The sequence below is a fragment of the Mastigoproctus giganteus genome, chromosome 2, assembly GCF_048544385.1.
Source record: "Mastigoproctus giganteus isolate SK-2022 chromosome 2, ASM4854438v1, whole genome shotgun sequence".
Taxonomy (NCBI): domain Eukaryota; kingdom Metazoa; phylum Arthropoda; class Arachnida; order Uropygi; family Thelyphonidae; genus Mastigoproctus; species Mastigoproctus giganteus.
Genome location: NC_143576.1, coordinates 48,363,259 through 48,382,488, shown reverse-complemented (window position 1 = coordinate 48,382,488; position 19,230 = coordinate 48,363,259). Strand labels below are relative to the sequence as shown.

Sequence of the window (19,230 nt, the reverse complement as noted above, 5' to 3'; positions counted from 1 at the left end):
AGTTTAGAAGTATTTTATGCCTTACAATCAGTCGTTGTTAGTTGTTTGTTATTTTGGTTTTTAGGAGCATTAGCAACTAAGGCCATATTGCTCCCGGATATGCGGTGGTCATTCCCTGACCTTTCGCATCCTCCGTATTTGGTGATGACGGGCTCGAACCCCGGTCTAATCAAGAAGCGTGTGCTACGCACTGCTGCTCCTTCCCACCTGGCTACAGAGGCGCCCTACATCAGACGTGTTACATAAGGATTGAGTATTATTTCTAAGAATGCTGGTAGTATTTATCACATTAATAATGTTTTTTACTGTTGGTTTTATATTGTCCATTGATTTTTAATAGATTGCAAATCTATTAAAAATAGATTTGCAATCTATTGCAAATTTATTGATTTTATTGATTGCAAATCAAGCAATTCTTGATGGACAAAACAATGTAGATAAAATATCAAACTTTGACAGTCATTGTTAAGGAGGCTCAGTACATTGCTTCTTTGGCTCTTCATCACATTTTTTTTTGGGTGACGTTTTTATATGGCACTGTTTTGGTACAGCACCACAATCTTTTAAATTTAGATGTAGTAAAGTAAAAATCTAAAAAACTAAAGTGTGCTTTTTTTTTTAATTATGAAGTTATGCTGAAACTATAATGGAGAATAATTCTCTTCAAGTAAAGATAAAAGAAATAGAAACTCAGAATGATGAAAATATAAAAGAAATGGCAAAGTACGAACAAGAGGTAAGATTTAGTTGATATTACAGCAGATATATTGGCAAGGTTCCATTAAAAATACTAGTGTCATTATTATTAATGTTCTCATGCTGTTACTTTATTTGAAATCAGGTTCTTAACATGGGAGGCTCATCTGCTGAAGAGAGGGGAGATAGGGATTTAGATCAGATGGGAAGGCTCCCCAAAATGCATCTTTTTTTTTTTTTTTTTTTCTTTTTGCTTCTTTCTCAAGTTCTCAAATTTGAAAGTCACATTATAATGTGACATTCAAAGCTGAACTTCCTAAGTATGTATTTACAATTCTTGAAACTAGAATAAGGTGGTAGGGAAATACTGGAAGAGAATCCTGTCTAAACAAGAGAATTTTAACATTTTTTCAATGCAGAAACATTTTTGCAAACACAAATTTTCTTTAAAACTGCAGCATTATACTAGGAATCTCCACCTCTAAATAATGGAGACACTGTTTAAAGAAGTAATGTAGGAGCTCCAGACAAGGCTGCAATTGTACTTCAGACAATATTTCCATTTAACTGTATGTTACAGTACACTGGGGGTATTGTCTGACCAATGTGATTGAATACTATGATGTGGGCACAAAGGAACTGAATGCAAAAATTAATTTTGATATCATATACTTGGATTTCAGAAAAGCTTTCGATACTGTTGCACATGGAGGACTACTGAACAAATTGGAGCAGTATGGCATTAAGGACAAATTACTGCTGTGGATAAGGGGATGGTTGAGTGGGAGAAGACAGGGAGTGGTAATCAATGGACACTGCTCTTCATGGACCAAAGTTATTAGTGGGTTTTGTGCTGGGTCTGTTGGTGTTTTCTGTATTTATCAATGATACTGATGAACGCATATCAGGCTTAATGTTGGAAGGGTGGGTAATGGGAGTAGTGATGGTATGCTACCAACAGGATCTAGAAACATTAAGTAGATGGGTAGAGAAATGGCAATTGAAGCCAAAAATTGACAAATGTTAGGCTTCAGTTAGCAGTAACCCCAGAGTAACATTCCAACTGTGTTGTCCTGCACTCAGGTTAGTTGAAAATGAAAAATACCTGGGGGTAATTAATTGTTCAATCAGGTATGGAGTTCTCTGAGTAATGGGACAGGATGCCAGGGCAGTTCATTTGATTTTGTCAATAGTATACAAGAATTTTGCTAGCAGGTGATTATTATATTGTATAAGGCAATTGTTGGGTCATATCTTGAGTACTGCATATAGATCTGGAAACTTCATTTTAGGAAGGATATAGAGCTGCTGAAATGTATACTATGAGATTGGTGTGTGGAACAAACAAGAAAGGCTTCATTTCTGGAAATTGCAGAATCTGGGGACTAGGCACTTGCAAGGTGTTTAAGGATTGAGGTGTTTAAGGCATTGAATGGAATCTCAATGCCGATGGAATTCTTTCTCTTGTTCAGACTTGCTCAATTTGAATTTGTGCTCCTGTGAGGGACACAAATTCAATCTGAGGAAGGACAGTTGCACAATAGATGTAGAGAAGTTTGACTTTAGCCAACGGGTGGTTGACTTTTGTAAAAAATTTCCATCTGTTGTTATTGTTGTGGAAGTTGATAGCTTAAATGAATTCAAAGAAGTAACTATTAGAGGTGACGGAAATGGGAGTTTTGTTTTGTTTTTTTGCTTATGCTATATAAGTTTGCTTTCTTGCATTTGCCTCTACTAATGGTAATGCTAATTTTTATGCATAGAGTTTGAAAATAATTCTTAAAATTTGATACAGCATTACAATTTCTACAGGTTCCCTAGGATCCAAAGATGCTGTCATAATTATGGCTAAGAGTTTGCTTACCTCCTTTGCTGCCTCCCTTAATATATTTGGATAGATCAAATCCGCTCCAGGTGCCTCTTTTACCTTTACACAAATTCAACAAGTTTAACAATTTCTCTTCCACTTTCCTTCCAGTTTTCACAAAATCACCCACTTCCCTTTAGAATTCCTCAATTTGTCAGCAAGCTACTAGGATCTTCAGCAGTTAAACCATTCATATCAAGTGGATTAATATGTTTCATCTCATTCCTTCTAGTGTTGATATAAGTAAATAATTCTTTGCATCTTCTAACATTTACATAATAAATAAATCTTTGCACCCTTGACAAAAACTTCTCATAATCTTCCATAACTTGCCTGACCTCCTTTGTGAATTAATTGCAGGCCAGTTTATATCTATCACAGGCTTCCATATCATCTGCTAATTTATACACATCCCACGAATTTTTCTTCTCTGCCATGAGTCACCTTTAGAAAACCAAAAGCCCTTCTCTTTACCAGTGACAGTAGTAATGTCTTTATGTAAATCCCACATCAGACACTGTGATTACTGTGTGCCCAGTCAATCTTTTATCTGAAATTCTTATTGCATGAATAATTATTGCTGATAACACTAGCCAACACAATTTTTACTTCCAAGAACTTAAGTGCTGTTTTTAACCAATTTTTATGCATAGATTTTGAAAATCACCATGATAGTTTCACATCACATCACAGTTAATAAATATAGTGGGAGTTACATTTTACAAAAATATGCCAATTTTGCATAATCTAACCAATAAGGCCCCGAGTGCCAAGCATTAGTGTCCAAGCGATTTTTCCTGAGAAATAAACAGAGTGATTTTCCCAGAGACTTCATTCTGTTTAATTTCTAGTGCTTTTCAAACTCTCAGTTTATTATAAGTGGTTCTGTACTTTACAGATATTGAGTAAGAAACCCAGAAAGGGAAATCACCTTTCTTTTTCTTATTATATATATTAATTTTTCACTAAAAAAATAATTTCTCCAGCCTTTTGGTCACTAGGTGACACCACTCCTGCCTCCACATTGGCAGGGCCGATAACCTTCATGGCAAAAAGGAGTAACCATGGATATAAATGACTATCTACCTCTACAGCCTTCAAGCTCAAGGCCAGTAACATCCAATGATAATGAGTTGAATCAACCCAAAAGACTTCGAAGAGAAGCACAGTGTCCTACCCTACCTAATTTTCTGGTAATACACTCTCTGTCTACTCAGCATGTGGGAAAGTTATCACCATTTATGATCCAAAAATACTTGGAATCAATTGCAGTATCATCCAAAATGGTGAAGAGACTTCAATCAGGAGACTTCCTTGTTGAAACAGCCACAACCAAACATTCTGAGTGGCTATTAAAGACAACTACATTTGGTAGGCTGCCAGTATCTGTTACTTCCCATAATACATCGAAAATACCTTAATTCATCAAAAGGCATCATCACCTACTTGTAGTGTCTGAAGAGGAATTAGTCCAAGAACTTTTAGTAATCAGAAGGTAGTCAGTGCAAAGTGAATAATGATTAAAAAAGATGGAAATCTCGTCCCAACTCGATCCATCATTTTAACCTTCAGCACTCCTGATTTGCCATCCTCGGTAAAAGCTGGCTATTTAAACTGCCAAATTCGGCCATACATCCCGAATCCTCATCGCTGTTTTAAATGCCAAAAATATGGCCACTCTCAGCAGGCATGCAAAGGTAATGCCATCTGTCCTATACGTGGCTCTAAGGATCATACACAAGCAGATTGCTCAGCCTCAACTCCCTTGGATCCCAACTGCAAAGGAAGTCATGATTTTGAAAAAGCGTTTGAAAAAGATTTTTCAAAATCATGTGATATGTGGAAAATTGTAAAGAAAATTCAAAGATACAAAATAGAACATAAAGTGATTGAGTGAGTGATGGGGGTTTAATGGCGCACGAGCTGCTGGGGCTATAGTGCACCTATATATTGGATAAAAATCAAATTTCAGATATAATCAATTTATGGTTTATTAGAGTGATGTTTTAGAATTTATGATACATTCCAATTTTTTTCAAAAAGGAGAAGAATTCATTGATGTTTGCATCTTGACCAATAATATGTTTTAATGTCTTTGGTTCCGAAAGATTTTTTAGGGAAAGGAAGATGGATATTCTGTCCTGATCATAGTGAGGGCAGTCAACAAGAATGTGTTTGGACTGATAAGTGCGAGGAACAGTGTGGACATTGAGGAGGATCCTCTCCTGTAAGTAGATGAAGGTGAGTCAGATATGTATGTCCTATCCATGCACGTGCAAGCACTACTTCTTCTCTTCGTACTGTTTTGGTGCTAGAGCGCCAAAGCTGTGGATCCTGTTTCAACTGATAAAGTTTATTATTGGTTTGGGTGTGCCATAACTCTTTCCACATTGCAAGACATGTTGTTTGTATGATATGATCATAATCATAGATTGGAATAGGAGCAAGCGTTAAATCATAAGTTGATGGATTTTTGGCAGTTTTGTCAGCCAGTTCATTCCCTTTTATCCCTGAATGGGCTGGGATCCAGCAAAAGGTCACTGATTGATGACGTTCCTCAATTTTTAATAATAGGCTTCTGATTTGGTTTAATATAGGATGAACATTGTAAGAAAAGTTTTGTATTGCTGTAATTGAGCTTGTAGAGTCAGTGTATACAATATATTTTAGAGATGGGTAGAGATTCAGGTTTTCTAAAGCTAACTTTATTGCATTAAGTTCTGCAGAGAAGCTGCGATACTGAGGTGGAAGGGAAGCAGAAATGATTGTAGAGGGAAATACTGCTGCTGCTCCAATGGCTGAATGTGATTTGGAGCCATCAGTATATATTGGCAATAAACTAGCATATTTCTGAATATGGCTTGCATGGAGTTGTTTCACGTTGAGTGGCGGTAGAAGATTCTTTCCCCATTTTTGAAGATAAGCATCACAAGTTAATTGTGGAGGAGGTGTCCAAGGTGGGTGAGAGCATTTCACTACGTCTAGCCTGTTGACATTAGGAATATTCCAACTCTGTGTTATTTCAATTAGGTGTAAGCCTGCCAGTCTTATTTTACTGGGTTTATTTCTATAAAAGTTTTGCAGTGGTGGATTAAAGAGATATGGCCCAATAGGATGCTGACAGCAACTTTGTATTCGGGCTGCATACTTAAGAAGTAGTGTTTTCCTGCGGAGACAAAGAGGGGGCTCGTGCTTCAATATATAAACTATGGGTAGGGGATGTCCTGAATGCGGCAAGGGCAATCCACAGTGCACTATGCTGTATAGGGTACAACCAACGTAGTGTACTCTTTAGGGCAGAATCGTAGATTGGAGCACCATAATCCAAATGGGATCTGATCAATGCCCTATTGCAGATAAAGCTCTGAGTATGTTCAGTTTCTTGAGGCAGGAAGTACGCAGCGATTTAATGTGCTTAAAGAAATTTAGTTTTCTGTCAAGGATTAATCCCAAGAATCTGATATTGTTGGTCACTGGAATGGTAAAATTTGACATCTGAAGTTCAGGATCTGTATGCATTTTTCGTTGATTACAAAAGTGGACTGCAACAGTTTTCTGCTGAGATACACGATAGCCATCGACTCCTGCCCACCTTTGCACCTTATTCAAGGATAACTGCAGTTGCCGTTCAATGGATCTCATATTCTGAGAATGGCAAGAAATGGAGAGATCATCCGCATAAAGATAGGTCTGAACTGTATTTGGAAGTTCTTTTGTTATAGAATCAATTTTAAGGGTGAAGAGGGTTGCACTCAATACAAAACCTTGTGGCACTTCTTCTTCCTGTAAAAATGTCATAGAAAGCGAGTTGTGGTATCGAACTTGGAACGAACGATTCTGGAGAAAGTTTCTGATGAATATAGGAAGGTTGCCTCGAAGAGAATTAGGGTTGAATTTGAAAGTGTCTGCAATTCTGCCCAGACACGATAGGAGGGAGTATATGATGAGAGCCTTGTCGATCATTTCGGCCCTGGAAAGATTGTGCAAGGCTCAAGGGGTAGAATTTTTTTCAGCCTGGACTGTACTTGTTAACAGGAGAGATTGCTTCTACAAGGATGGGATACACTTAAATAGAAAGGGTGCAAGAATATTTGCTGATGCTATCGAGGCAGTGTTAGGTGGGTCGCAAAACTGCTAGCTTGGGGGGAGACAAAGACCAATAGATTGACAGTAGCCACTGGAAGAGGTGAAAGAGATTCTTGCACTGCTTCTATTAGAATGAGCAGAAGCCTGGAAAACAAGATGCATGGTATTTCAGAGACTGCTGGGAGCCATTGCAGTACAAGTAAACACATGGGTTGTGTTAGGGTAGCTAAGAATAGAAACAGGTGCAGGTATACTTGCGTGTACACCAATGCTAGGAGTTTAGTAAATAAATTTGATGAATTTGAGGTTTTGCTCAAAACATCAAAGGCAGATATTGTTGGGATATCAGAGATGTGGTGTCACACAGATATAAGGGATGCAGAACTGCAATTTGGGGAGTACAACGTCTACAGAAAGGATAGACAGGATAGGAAGGGGGGAGGGGTTATGCTATTAGTTAAGAAACACATAAAAACCAAGGAAGTGAAGCCAGTCGACATCGCCGGACAGTGCAGTGTTGAGTCAGTTTGGTGTGACATAAGCATTGGGAGATCAAAATTGAGAGTAGGAGTGTGCTATAGGCCTAATGACTCTGATGAGTATAATAAGGAACTGTACAGGGAAATAGAGTGGGCCAGTAAATCAGAGAGTCTTATAATGGGAGATTTTAATTTCCCAGATATTGACTGGAATTTGGGGGCTGGTTACTCACACACTAGCAGGGCTTTTGTGGATTTATTGGAAGATTGTTTTCTACATCAGCATGTTCGGGAGGCAACTAGAGGGAGTAATACTCTTGATTTGATTATCAGCAGTGATTCTTCATGCATTAAGAATCTGCAGATAAACGAACCACTAGGTGGCAGTGATCACAGTGTGCTGAAGTGGGATTTACTCAAAGAGGTAACTACCATTAGGGGTAAAGGGAAGGGTTATTGCTTCCGTAAAGGCGACTACGATGGACTGAGACAGTATTTAAATTCTATACAGTGGGACCAACTGATGATGTTACCAACAGCAAATTCAAAATGGGAAGAATTCAAAGAACTTATCTTGGAAGCTACTAGGCTTTACATACCAACTAAGAAATATTGTTCAAGGTTTAGGCCAAAATGGATGTCAGATGAACTAATGAGGCATATGGCAGAGAAGAAAAATGCATGGGATACTTACAAATTAACACATGACACAGAAGCCTATGATAGATACAAGTTGATATGCAACCAAGTTACAAAGGAGGTTAGGCAGGCAAAGGCAGATTACGAGAAATCCTTGGCAAGGGATGCAAAGAGAAACAGCAAAGGGTTCTTTACTTATGTTAACTCTAGAAGGAAGGGGATGAATCAGATTGGTCCACTTGATATTGATGGGTCAACTGTTGATTATCCTGCTCAGGTAGCTAACAAACTAAATGAATATTTTGCATCGACATTCACACATCAGGAGTTATTCAGCAAGGGGAATGCCAGAGGTGTATTCAACTCTAGCAGTAAGCTACAGAATCTTGAAATAACTGGGAGTAAAGTGGAGGAGAAACTGTTGAAGATAAACACAAGAAAGGCACCTGGGGTGGATGGGATCTATCCGGTTATATTAAAGGAGGCAGCAAAGGAAGTAAGCAAACCCTTAGCCATAATTAGGAGAGCATCCTTGGACTCAGGGGAGGTCCCCATAGACTGGAAATGTGCAAATGTGACCCCAATTCACAAAGGAGGATCAAAGGCTGACACAAGTAATTATAGACCTGTGAGCTTAACTTCTGTTCCAGGAAAATTACTGGAGGCACTGGTTAAAGAAGCACTGCAGGATCATTTAGACAAGACTTCAGTTATAGCTCAGACACAGCATGGTTTTGTTAAGGGGAAGTCTTGCCTGACCAACTTGATTGGATATTATGATGCAGTCACAAAAGAACTGGATGCAGGGAATAACTTTGATATTATATACTTGGATCTTAGAAAGGCTTTTGATACTGTTGCACATGGAAGACTGTTACACAAATTGGAGCAGTGTGACATTGGAGGCAAATTGCTGCTATGGATAAAGGGGTGGTTGAGGGGGAGAAGACAGAGAGTGGTAATCAATGGACACTGCTCATCGTGGACTAATGTTATTATTAGTGGAGTCCCTCAGGGCTCAGTGTTGGGTCCATTATTGTTTTCTGTATTTATAAATGATATTGATGATGGTATATCAAGCTTAATGTCCAAGTTTGCAGACAATACAAAGGTTGGCAGGGTTGTCAAGGACACTACTGACACTATGCTGCTGCAACAGGATCTGGAAAGGTTGAGCAGATGGGCTGAGAGGTGGCAAATGAAGTTTAACATTGACAAATGTAGAGTACTACACATGGGAAACAGCAACCCCAGAGCAACGTATCAACTCTGTGGTACTACACTGACAGTGGTAGAGAATGAAAGGTACTTGGGGGTGGTTGTGCAGGCAGATATGAAGTTCTCTGAGCAGTGCAGATGGGCTGCAAGAGTAGCTCATGGAGTATTGTCAATGATATACAGGAATTTTTCCAGCACGGATAAGGAGGTGATTATTCCATTGTATAAGGCAATGGTCAGGCCACACCTAGAGTACTGTATACAGGTCTGGAGGCCTCATTTCAAGAAGGATGTAGAGCTGCTGGAACGAGTACAGAGAAGGGCAACAAGATTAGTGAATGGAACAAAGGGGTGCTCTTACGAAGAAAGGCTTAAGTTTTGCAAATTACAGTGTCTGGAGACTAGGCACCAGCGAGGTGATCTGATAGAGGTGTATAAAGCCTTGAATGGTTTAAGCATGCTCAATGCTGATGGGATTCTTCCTCTAGCTCAGAAAAATCACCTGAGAGGGCATAAATTCAAATTGAGGAAAGACAGATGTAGGATAGACGTGAGGAAATTTGCCTTTAGCCAGCGGGTGGTTGGTTGGTGGAACAGACTTTCATCCCTTGTGGTGGAGGTTGATAGCCTAAATAAGTTTAAGGCTCAGCTGGACAGGTATTTGGAACGAACAGAGGGGTGAAGTGGAAGTGGGTTTTTTTTTTTTTTTTGGCTGATGCTGCATAAGCTTGCTTTCTTGCATCAAATGCCTCTACTAATGCTAATGCTAATGCTAATGCTAATGTCCGCTAGGCAGAAGCTGCAAACACGTTAAAACCAATGGAGTTGTGTTGGGGAATTTGAAAATGTCCGTTATAGAGAGATGTCCATTAACGAGAGGTGTCCGTTAGGAGAAGTTTCACTGTATGTGATGTACAGATGAGATAGGATCTCAGCCATTCTCCTGTAGTCTCCTGCAGCCATTCTAGTTAATTCTAACATTCCATCTAAGCCAATCCAGTTATGAACCAATCTAGAAGCTGTGGCTGTTCGTATTACATTTGGTATATCAGTTACCCTTGTTTCTGTTTATATACCACCATCTCTACCTCTTCCCTGTTCAGAACTACTTGACAACCTCATTATGCAACTCCAATTTGTCTCTTCGGTGACTTTAATGGACATCACCCATTGTGAGGGTCCACTACAATGGACAGCAGAAGCAAATTGATTGAAGAATTTATGAATAATAATGATCTTAATTTAGTGAACTCTAGATCTCCTACATACATACACCTACCTACAGGATAGGTGTATGTATGTAGGAGACTTCTGCAGTTGACTTGTCAATTTGTTCACCATCCATCTTTCCAATTATGACATGGTCTGCATTATACGATTCCTTTTACAGCGATCACTTTCCAATCGTCTGTTCAATACAAACAATGGTATCTCAAAATCCCAATCAACAATCCAATTGGAAGTTTAATAAGGCAAATCGGGATGGCCTTTCTTCCAAAAGACTGTTAGACAAAAGTTATGTTCAATAGAAACCTATTGATGATATAAATAATTATATAACCAATCAGATTCTGAGTTTAGCTAATATTTCCATTCCAACATCCAAGAAACATCTCTCCCACCGAAATCACTGGTGGAATATGGAGTGGCAATGCTAAACAGGAGAAAAACCGAGCTTGGAATAATTTCCGCAAGTCTCCTACCACCGTAACTGAATTGCATATAAAAGAAGACAAATCAAATGTAAAGCGAAATGCGATTCGTGGATTGCTTTTTCATCAACCATCACAAAAGACACTGACACACTGATCATCTGGAGAAGGACACTGACACACTGATCATAACCAAAATAGAATCTTGGACTTTGCGGAACAGTTACATGCTTTCAGAAAAGAAATTCACTGCCACTCAGTTTTGCAAGAAACAAGCTCTCCACCCTGAACCTGAACTACAAAGGAAACAGACGCTAAATGGCAAATTTGTTCGGCTGCCCTCTCCGATACTTCATTAGAAAGGGAAAGACGTTTCTGCTCCTGAAGAAATTACAAATGCACTAGCAGAATCGATTTCTAGAATCTCTGCCTCCTATGCATCCTCCTTTCAGAACATCAAAGCAGGTACAGAAGGGCATAAAATCAACTTCTTTATGCAGCACTCCTTCCCATACAAACATTCATTTAAAGTTATAGAACTCAAAGAATCATTAAATAGATCTTCCAACAGTGCTGCAGGCCCAGATGGCGTTCATTACATTATGCTGAAGCATTTACGTGAAAAGGACTTGGGTACCCTGTTGATTTTCTACAATCGGATCTTCTCTGAAAATGCCTTCTTCTTGGCACCATTCTTTCATTATCGCCATACCAAAACCAGGCAAAGATCCTTCCCTTGTTCAAATTTATAGGCCAATATCTCTTATGAGCGGCAAAGGAAAAATTTTCAAAAGGATGGTTCATACAAGGCTCACTTACATCCTGGAGTCACAGAATCTCCTTCCACATCATCAATATGGCTTTCAGAAGAATAGATCAATGCTAGACATGCTTATTAAAGCTAAATCTCATATTCGCAATGCCTTTGTCATGAAACAACATCTAGTCATGGTCAACTTAGATCTTGAAAAGGCATTTCACACTACATGGCGTCATGGTATTATTATGGACCTTCACCATCTGGGGCTTTGGGGCCATTTCCTGGAAATAATTCAAAATTTCCTGAAATTGTGTTCTTTTCAAGTCCGATCTAAAAAGTACTCTCTGCACCTCACATTCCGAAGAATGTCCCACAGGGATCAATACTTAGTCCAACACTATTTTCAATCCAAGTTAGCATCATGACACAAGATATCCCAAAAAACTGTTGAAACTTTCATGTACACCAATGACCATTTCCTGTCATTCTCAAAGTGTGAATACAATGGAATGGCAGCTCCAAATTGCCATAACCAAAATAGAATCCTGAACTTTGTGGAACAGTTACATGCTATCAGAAAAGAAATGCACTGCCACTCACTTTTGCAAGAAACAAGCTCTCCACCCCGAACCTGAATTACAAATAAACAATACTCCAATCCCGCTTGTTAATTCCGTTAAATTTCTTGGACTAATATTAGACAGGAAACTAAATTTCCAGGCTCACATCACTCATTTAAGAACTATGTGTCTAAAGCATTTGAATATACTTCGATCAGTCTCATCTATGGGGAGCTGATCGGTATACTTTACTACATCTGTATAGAACTTTAATCCATTCACGGCTAGATTACGGTTGTCTAGTGTATGACTCTGCCAGGAGAACTACTTTACAACGTTTAAATGTCATCCAGCACAGTGCTCTCAGGACTGCATTGGGCGCTTTCAGGACTTCTCCAATCCAAAGTCTTTATATCGAAGTGCATGATCCTCCATTACATCTTCGTAGGAAATCAATACTGCTCCATTACGCTGCTAAGATCCAGAGTCTTCCATCACACCCCAGTTGGGAGTATCTTTATAATACTAGGTGGGATTTGTTCTATGAGAGCAAGCCAAATGAAAATAGACCTGCTTCACTCAGGATTAAAGAGTGTGTTCAGAGCTGGAATGTCAATTTAAATTAAATTTTTCAGGACACAACTGCACCTGTTCCACCTTGGACTTATGTGTCTGTCTCTCAAGATACACACTTTCTCCAGTGGGGAAAAAATATTATACCACCCTGCAATATCAGACAGTTACATTCAGCTCGTGCTACTGTGAACAACCATGCCTGTAAAATTCATACTGATAGTTCCAAAACTGACAAAACAGTAGGTACTGCTGCAGTTTTTCCTTCATGTACAATTTCAGCCACACTACCGCTAGCTTGCAGTTTCATCACAGCTGAATTATATGCCATTAATTTAGCGCTTAGTAAGATTATTGAGCTTTCCATCTCACCTGCCATAATTTACACACACTCCTTCAGTGTTGTGTCTGCTATAAGGAAGAATTTCTCATCTTCCCATCCAGTCTAGAAATACATTCATTCTCAGTTAATCTCCTGCATGTCCAATCAGTCTGTCAGTTTTTGCTGGATACCTGGTCATTCTGGCATTCCAGGAAATGAAAGTGCTGACTGTGCTGCTAAACATCCTCAACCCTTCCTCTCACAACATCCTCAGGTTTCTTACAGTGACTATAAGCCTATCATTCGCAAAGCATGCTATGACAACTGGTCACAGATCTGGAAAAGTAACACCAACAATATACTTTACTAGATAAAGCAAGAACCAATGCTGTAGCTGTCTGGCTTCCGACAAAACAGATGACAGGAGGTGGTACTGACAACACTCAGAATTGGACACACTCATCTCTATCTGTTATTGGGAGAAAACCCTCCTCATTGCTCATCATGTCAACTTATGGTCCATCACTTTCTGGTTGATTTGTCCCTTACATTCAACCATGGTACCTCTGTAGCCAGGGTGGGCCGGAGCAGCAGTGTGTAGTACACGCTTCTTGATTAGACTGGGGTTCGAGCCTGTGACCACCAAATACGGAGGATGTGGAAAGGTCAGGGAATGACCACCGCATATCTCCCGAGCAATACGTTGTTGTCATTTGGTTTTTAGGAGCATTAGCAACTAAGGCCATATTGCTCTGGGAATATGCGGTGGTCATTTCCTGACCTTTCCGCATCCTCTGTATTTGGTGGTGACGGGCTCGAACCCCGGTCTAATCAAGAAGCGTGTGCTAGCACTGCTGCTCCTTCCCACCTGGCTATGGAAGCGCCGTGCCCGAGCAATATGGCCTTAGTTGCTAATGTTCCTAAAAAAAACCAAATAAATAACATTCAAACATCTGATCAAACACTTTCCACGTTCTTGCTTCATAGGAAATGAAGCAAATATAGCATAATTTTTGTTGTATCTAAAATATATTGTCCTATACAGGAATATATAAATAATTAACATCTATATCAATATGATTAAAATAAGTAAACTATGAGCAGACACAATTTGGCCTCAGTAGCCCAATACTAACAACATAAAGAGAGCACACTTAGCGTTTTTGGTGAGGATTTTGTAGGCTGTGCCAAGGTTTTCCAAGAATTAACTGATCATGATATGTTCTCAGGGTTGTAAATCCATCCTCCAAACATAAAAAGCCCCTCGAGAGTAGGAGGATGCGGCCTGCAACACTTCATGAGTTATAGATGAATTTGAATAATTTCTGGCTCTACCTGCCGATTCAGTGTTTTCACACAAGTAGAACAAGTAAGTTGCCACAGCTGTTTACTGTGTAGTGATAAAAATTGAATTTGTGTTGTTTTTATATTGTAATGTTCAAAACTGAATTTATGTTTTCAGAAATTCATTTAGTGCTACAATGAATAAGCAGGCACAGAGGAAGTGTATCAATCATCCAGACAATTTTTCTTATGTTTGTGGAGAGTGTACCCCAAAGCTCAAAGAAGAAGTATCTGTGGCATTACAAAACTTTTGTATTCTTTTTATTTTGGATGTAAAATTAGTGATGGGCACTAATGGGCACTTCAAACCTTGGGCACTTCACAAGTGTTGTATTACCTGAACATCAAGCCTTAGAGGTGGTTACGTGGCAAATTCAAAGCATTACCTTTTGAAGTCCTTTATCGTTTGGCGAGAACCATCTAACCACAATTATGATTTCTGCTTCTGTATGATATATCTGGTAGGTATAAAAAAAGCAAACATGCTATAATATATCCAAATATGCCTTCTGCAATTCAGCCCATTCCACACAGCGACAACTTAGCATTAGCATTAGTAGAGGCATACGATGCAAGAAAGCAAGCTTATGCAGCATTAGCCGAAAAAAAAAAATTCCCATTTCACTCCTCCATTTGTTACAAATGGCTGTTCAGCTCAGACTTAAATTTATATAGGCTATCAACTTGGACAACAATAGATGGAAGTCTCTTCCACCAATCAATTAACCGCTGGCTAAAGGCAAATTTCCATGCATCTATTCTACAACTGTCTTTCCTCGATTTGAATCTATTCTCCCTCAGGTTCTTAATCTGACCAAGAGGAAGAATCCCATCAGCATTCAGCTTGCTCAACCCATTCAAGGCCTTATACACCTCAATCAGATCACCTCACATGTGCCTACTCTCCGGGCACTGCAATTTTCAGAACTGAAGCCTTACTTGGTAAGAGCACCCCTTTGTTCCCCCTCACCAATCTTGATGCCCTTCACTGTACTAGTTCTAGCAACTCTACATCCTTCCTAAAATGAGACCTACAGACCTGTACACAGTTCTCAAGGTGTGGTCTGACCATTGCCTTGTACAGTGGGATAATCACCTCCCTGTAACTGCTAGCAAAATTCCTATATATTGACAAGACTCCATGACCTCTCCTGGCAGCCCATCTGCACTGGTCAGTGAACTTCATATCTGACTGCACAATTACCCCCAGGTCTCTTTCACTTTCCACTTCATTGAGTGTAGTACCAGTCTTGGGTTATTCCTACCCATATGCAGTATTTTTGCATTTGCCAATGTTAAAAACTTCAGCTGCCACTTCTCAGCCCATTTGCCCAACTTATTTAGATCCAGTTGGAGTACCACGCTGTCTTACTTTTGTTAATAACCCTGCCAACTTTTGTATCATCTGAAAACTTGGACATTAAGCCTGATATACCTTCATCAATATCATTGATGAATACACAAAACAACAATGGGCCCAGCAATAAAACCCAGGGGAACTCCACTAGTAAAGTTCATCCAAGAGGAGCAGTGTCCATTGATTACCACTCTCTGTCTTCTCCCACTCAATCATCCCTTTATCCAACATAGCAACTTACCCTTAATGCCATACTGCTCCAATTTGTACAGCAGTCTTCCATGTGCAACAGCAACAAAAGCTTTCCTGAAATTGAAGGTATGTGATATCAAAATTATTTTTTTGCATCCAGTTCATTTGTGACCTCATCATAGTATCCAATCAAATTGGTCAAAGAAGACCTCCTTTTAACAGACCTATGCTGTGTCTTAAGTATTACTGCAGTCTTGTTTAGATGATCTTGCAGTGCTTCTTTAACCAGTGACTCCATTATTTTCCCCGGAACCGAAGTTAAACTAACAGATCTATAGTTAATTGTGTCACCTGTTGAACCCCCTTTGTGAATCGGTGATACATTTGCACTCCTCTACTCCATTGGGACCTCCCTGAGTCCAAAGAAGCTCTCATAATTATGGCTAAAGGTTTGATATCCTTTACTATAACTGGATAGATCCCGTCCACCCGAAGTGCCTTCTTTATGTTTAACTTCAGCAATTTCTCCTCCACTTTGCTCTCAGTTATTACAAAATCACTTACCTCCCAGTTAAAGTTTGATAAACTTCTGGAATTCCCTTCCTTGAATCATTACATATTGCATCTACATTCATTGCATTTACATTCACACAGTACATGTGTGAATGTAGATGCAGAATACTCATTCAGTTTATCAGCTACATGAGCTTGATCATCAGTAGTCAATCCATCTATTGTAAGTGGTCGAATTTGATTGATCCCTTTCCTTTTAGAGTGTACATAAATAAAGATCTCTTTGCTGTTTTTCTTTTTTTTTTTTTTTTTTTTTTATGAGAACCCCAAACACGAGAGGAATTATAACCTATAGTACTTAGTACCATGCTTGGGTTGGAGGTTGAGAAGATGAAAGAAGATATTTGTTGATATTGGACTTGAACTTCTGTAGATTGTAATTTTTAGGAAATACGTATGAAGGAAGGTTCCAGAAAACAGCAGTTGAATGAATAAATGAGGAAGATGAAAAGTTGGTTCTGTGAGTTTGAAGTTGGACAGTAAATGGATGTTGACTGGTGGCGGCACATGTTCGGACTGTTTTGAAAGAGAGAGCGGGAATTATAGAAGCCAATTCAGAAGAACAGTGCCCATGGAAGTATCTGTAGAAGAGGCATGCAGCAGAAACAGTGCGTCTATGAGAAAGCGAGTGGAGAGACTCTGTTAGAGATGAATCATTAATTAACCTAACTGCCCTCTTCTGAATGGAATCAAGAAGCCTGAGAGAGGTTTTGGGGGCACCACCCCAGATGTGGGAACAATATTCCATGGCAGAGCGGATTTGCGATTTATACAGAGTGAGCAGCTGTTTGGGAGAAAAGTAACGCCTAGAGCGAAAGAGACAACCAAGTTTTTTAGATGCAGAGGAAGCAATATTTGTAATGTGCTTGTGCCAAGAGAGATTAGAAGTCAGGGTAATCCCCAAAAGAGATATATCATTTTGCCTAGAAATCGGAGTGTCACTAAAGATAAGCATAGGAGCAGAAGAATCCTTTTTGCGAGTTATAAGACAAGATTGAGTTTTAGAAGGGTTGAAATCAACTAAGTTGTCTTTGCCCCACTGGAGAATTACCTGAAGATCAGCATTTAAGGAATTGGCAGCAGATTTTCGAGAACTTGAAGCTGATTGAGCTGGACAAGGTTTCTCAAAATGGAAAGTTGAATGCAATGTGCTATCATCGGCAAAACTATGGATAGGATTTCCAGTCAATGGAAGAAGGTCATTGATATACAAGAGGAAAAGAGTGGGGGAAAGAACTGAACCTTGGGGGACACCGGCATTAGTGGAGAAGTTAGAAGACAGAGAGCCATCTACCATCACCCTCAGTGAGCGATCAGAGAGAAAACTGGATAACCAATTACTAAAAACAGTTGGCAAACCATAAGATGGAAGCTTGTTTAGAAGACCTTTATGCCAAACACGATCAAAAGCCTTTGAGATGTCAAGAGCAACTACTTGTGTTTCACTGAACCTTTCCATTGAATTAGTCCATAAATGGGTAACATAAGCCAGAATATCACCAGTGGATCGACACTGACGGAATCCATACTGGCGATCGTTGATCAGACGGAAGGTTTCTAGGTAGTTTAAGAGTTGGCGGTTAATTGATTTCTCCATTACTTTAGAAAGAGTAGAAGTAATTGCAATGGGACGATAATTGGATGGGAGGGATTTGTCACCCTTTTTAGGAACTGGCTGGATATGAGCAAATTTCCAAGCAGAAGGAAAAACACCTTTGGAATAAGAAAGTGAAAAAAGGCGGCAAAGAATAGGAGTAAGTTCAGGAGCACAGGTTTTGAGAACAAGTGGAGAAATACCTTCAGGACCTGGAGCTTTCTTAGCATCAAGATTCATCAAAATCCTTCTGATATCCTTTTGACGGAAGACCACAGGAGGCACTGAATGGAGCGTGTTAGGAATGGTGGGAGGTGTTTTACCAAGATCATTAATACAGGAGCTCGAAGAAAAATGGGATGCTAGCAGGTCAGCTTTATCCTTGGCTGAAGTGACAACAGAACCATCTGGTTTGGACAGAGGTGGGAGCAGAGATGGGCAAAAGTTGCGGCCAATAGCTTTGGCAAGAGACCAGAATGCTCGGCTACCATTAGGGCAAGAAGCAAGTTTTCTACTCTTAGCCTGTTCAAACTCTAGTTTGGACTGATTAATAACTGCTTTACAATTGTTGCGAGCTTTGGTGTAGGCAGAAAATGAAACTGAAGAATTAGAAACAAGCCAATTACGATATGCAACGTTCTTCTCTTTGACAGCCTTAGCACATTTATTGGAAAACCAAGGTTTAGATAAAGGACGAGATTTTAAAGTGGAGTGTGGGATAAAGGATTCCATTCCTGCAAGAATAATTTCACTGACACGATCTGAGCAAACGTTGACATCAGAAGTTTTGAAACAGTAATCAGACCAAGGAAAAGAAGAAAAGAAGTCTCGCAGGTCATCCCATTTTGCATTCTTGTAATGCCAAACAATACGAGGTTGGGAATAGTCATGAGATAAAGGTTCCATTGGAGAAGAGACAATCACCAAGTTGTGATCTGAAGTGCCTAAAGGATCTCTCACTTCAACCTTGTACTTAGAAGGGTTGTTTGTGAGAAAAAGATCAAGCGTATTGGCTGTATTCTTGTAGGTAAATGAACAGTCTGTGCTAGGTCATTAGTAATTGCAAAAGCCTCAGCATCTCGACCTGCTGGGTCAGTGTGACTAGAAAACGGAAGCCAGCTGGAGTTGTGAACGTTAAAATCACCAAGGAAAATTACCTCACTGTTAGGAAAGTTGGACTGGAGAAAGTCAAGTTGCAAAGAGAGGAAGTCAAAGAGCTCCAAGTGATTAGTGGTGTTGGGAGAACGGTAGAGACAACAGATGAATTTTACACAATGAGGTAGAGAGATTTTAAGCCAGAGAAGATCAAAGAGAGGAG

At 39.5% G+C, this 19,230-nt stretch overlaps 1 protein-coding gene across 1 annotated transcript in view; it reads left to right on the top strand.

Annotated features, from left to right (window-relative positions):
* Positions 1-646: 646 nt before the first annotated feature.
* The window catches only part of LOC150089293 (CAP-Gly domain-containing linker protein 1-like), an 86,537-nt gene continuing 67,953 nt past the window's right edge, over positions 647-19,230 (top strand). The window contains exon 1 of the mRNA XM_090389935.1: positions 647-736. Coding sequence (XP_090246061.1) covers positions 647-736 — 90 coding nt within the window. The remainder of the gene's footprint in view (positions 737-19,230) is intronic.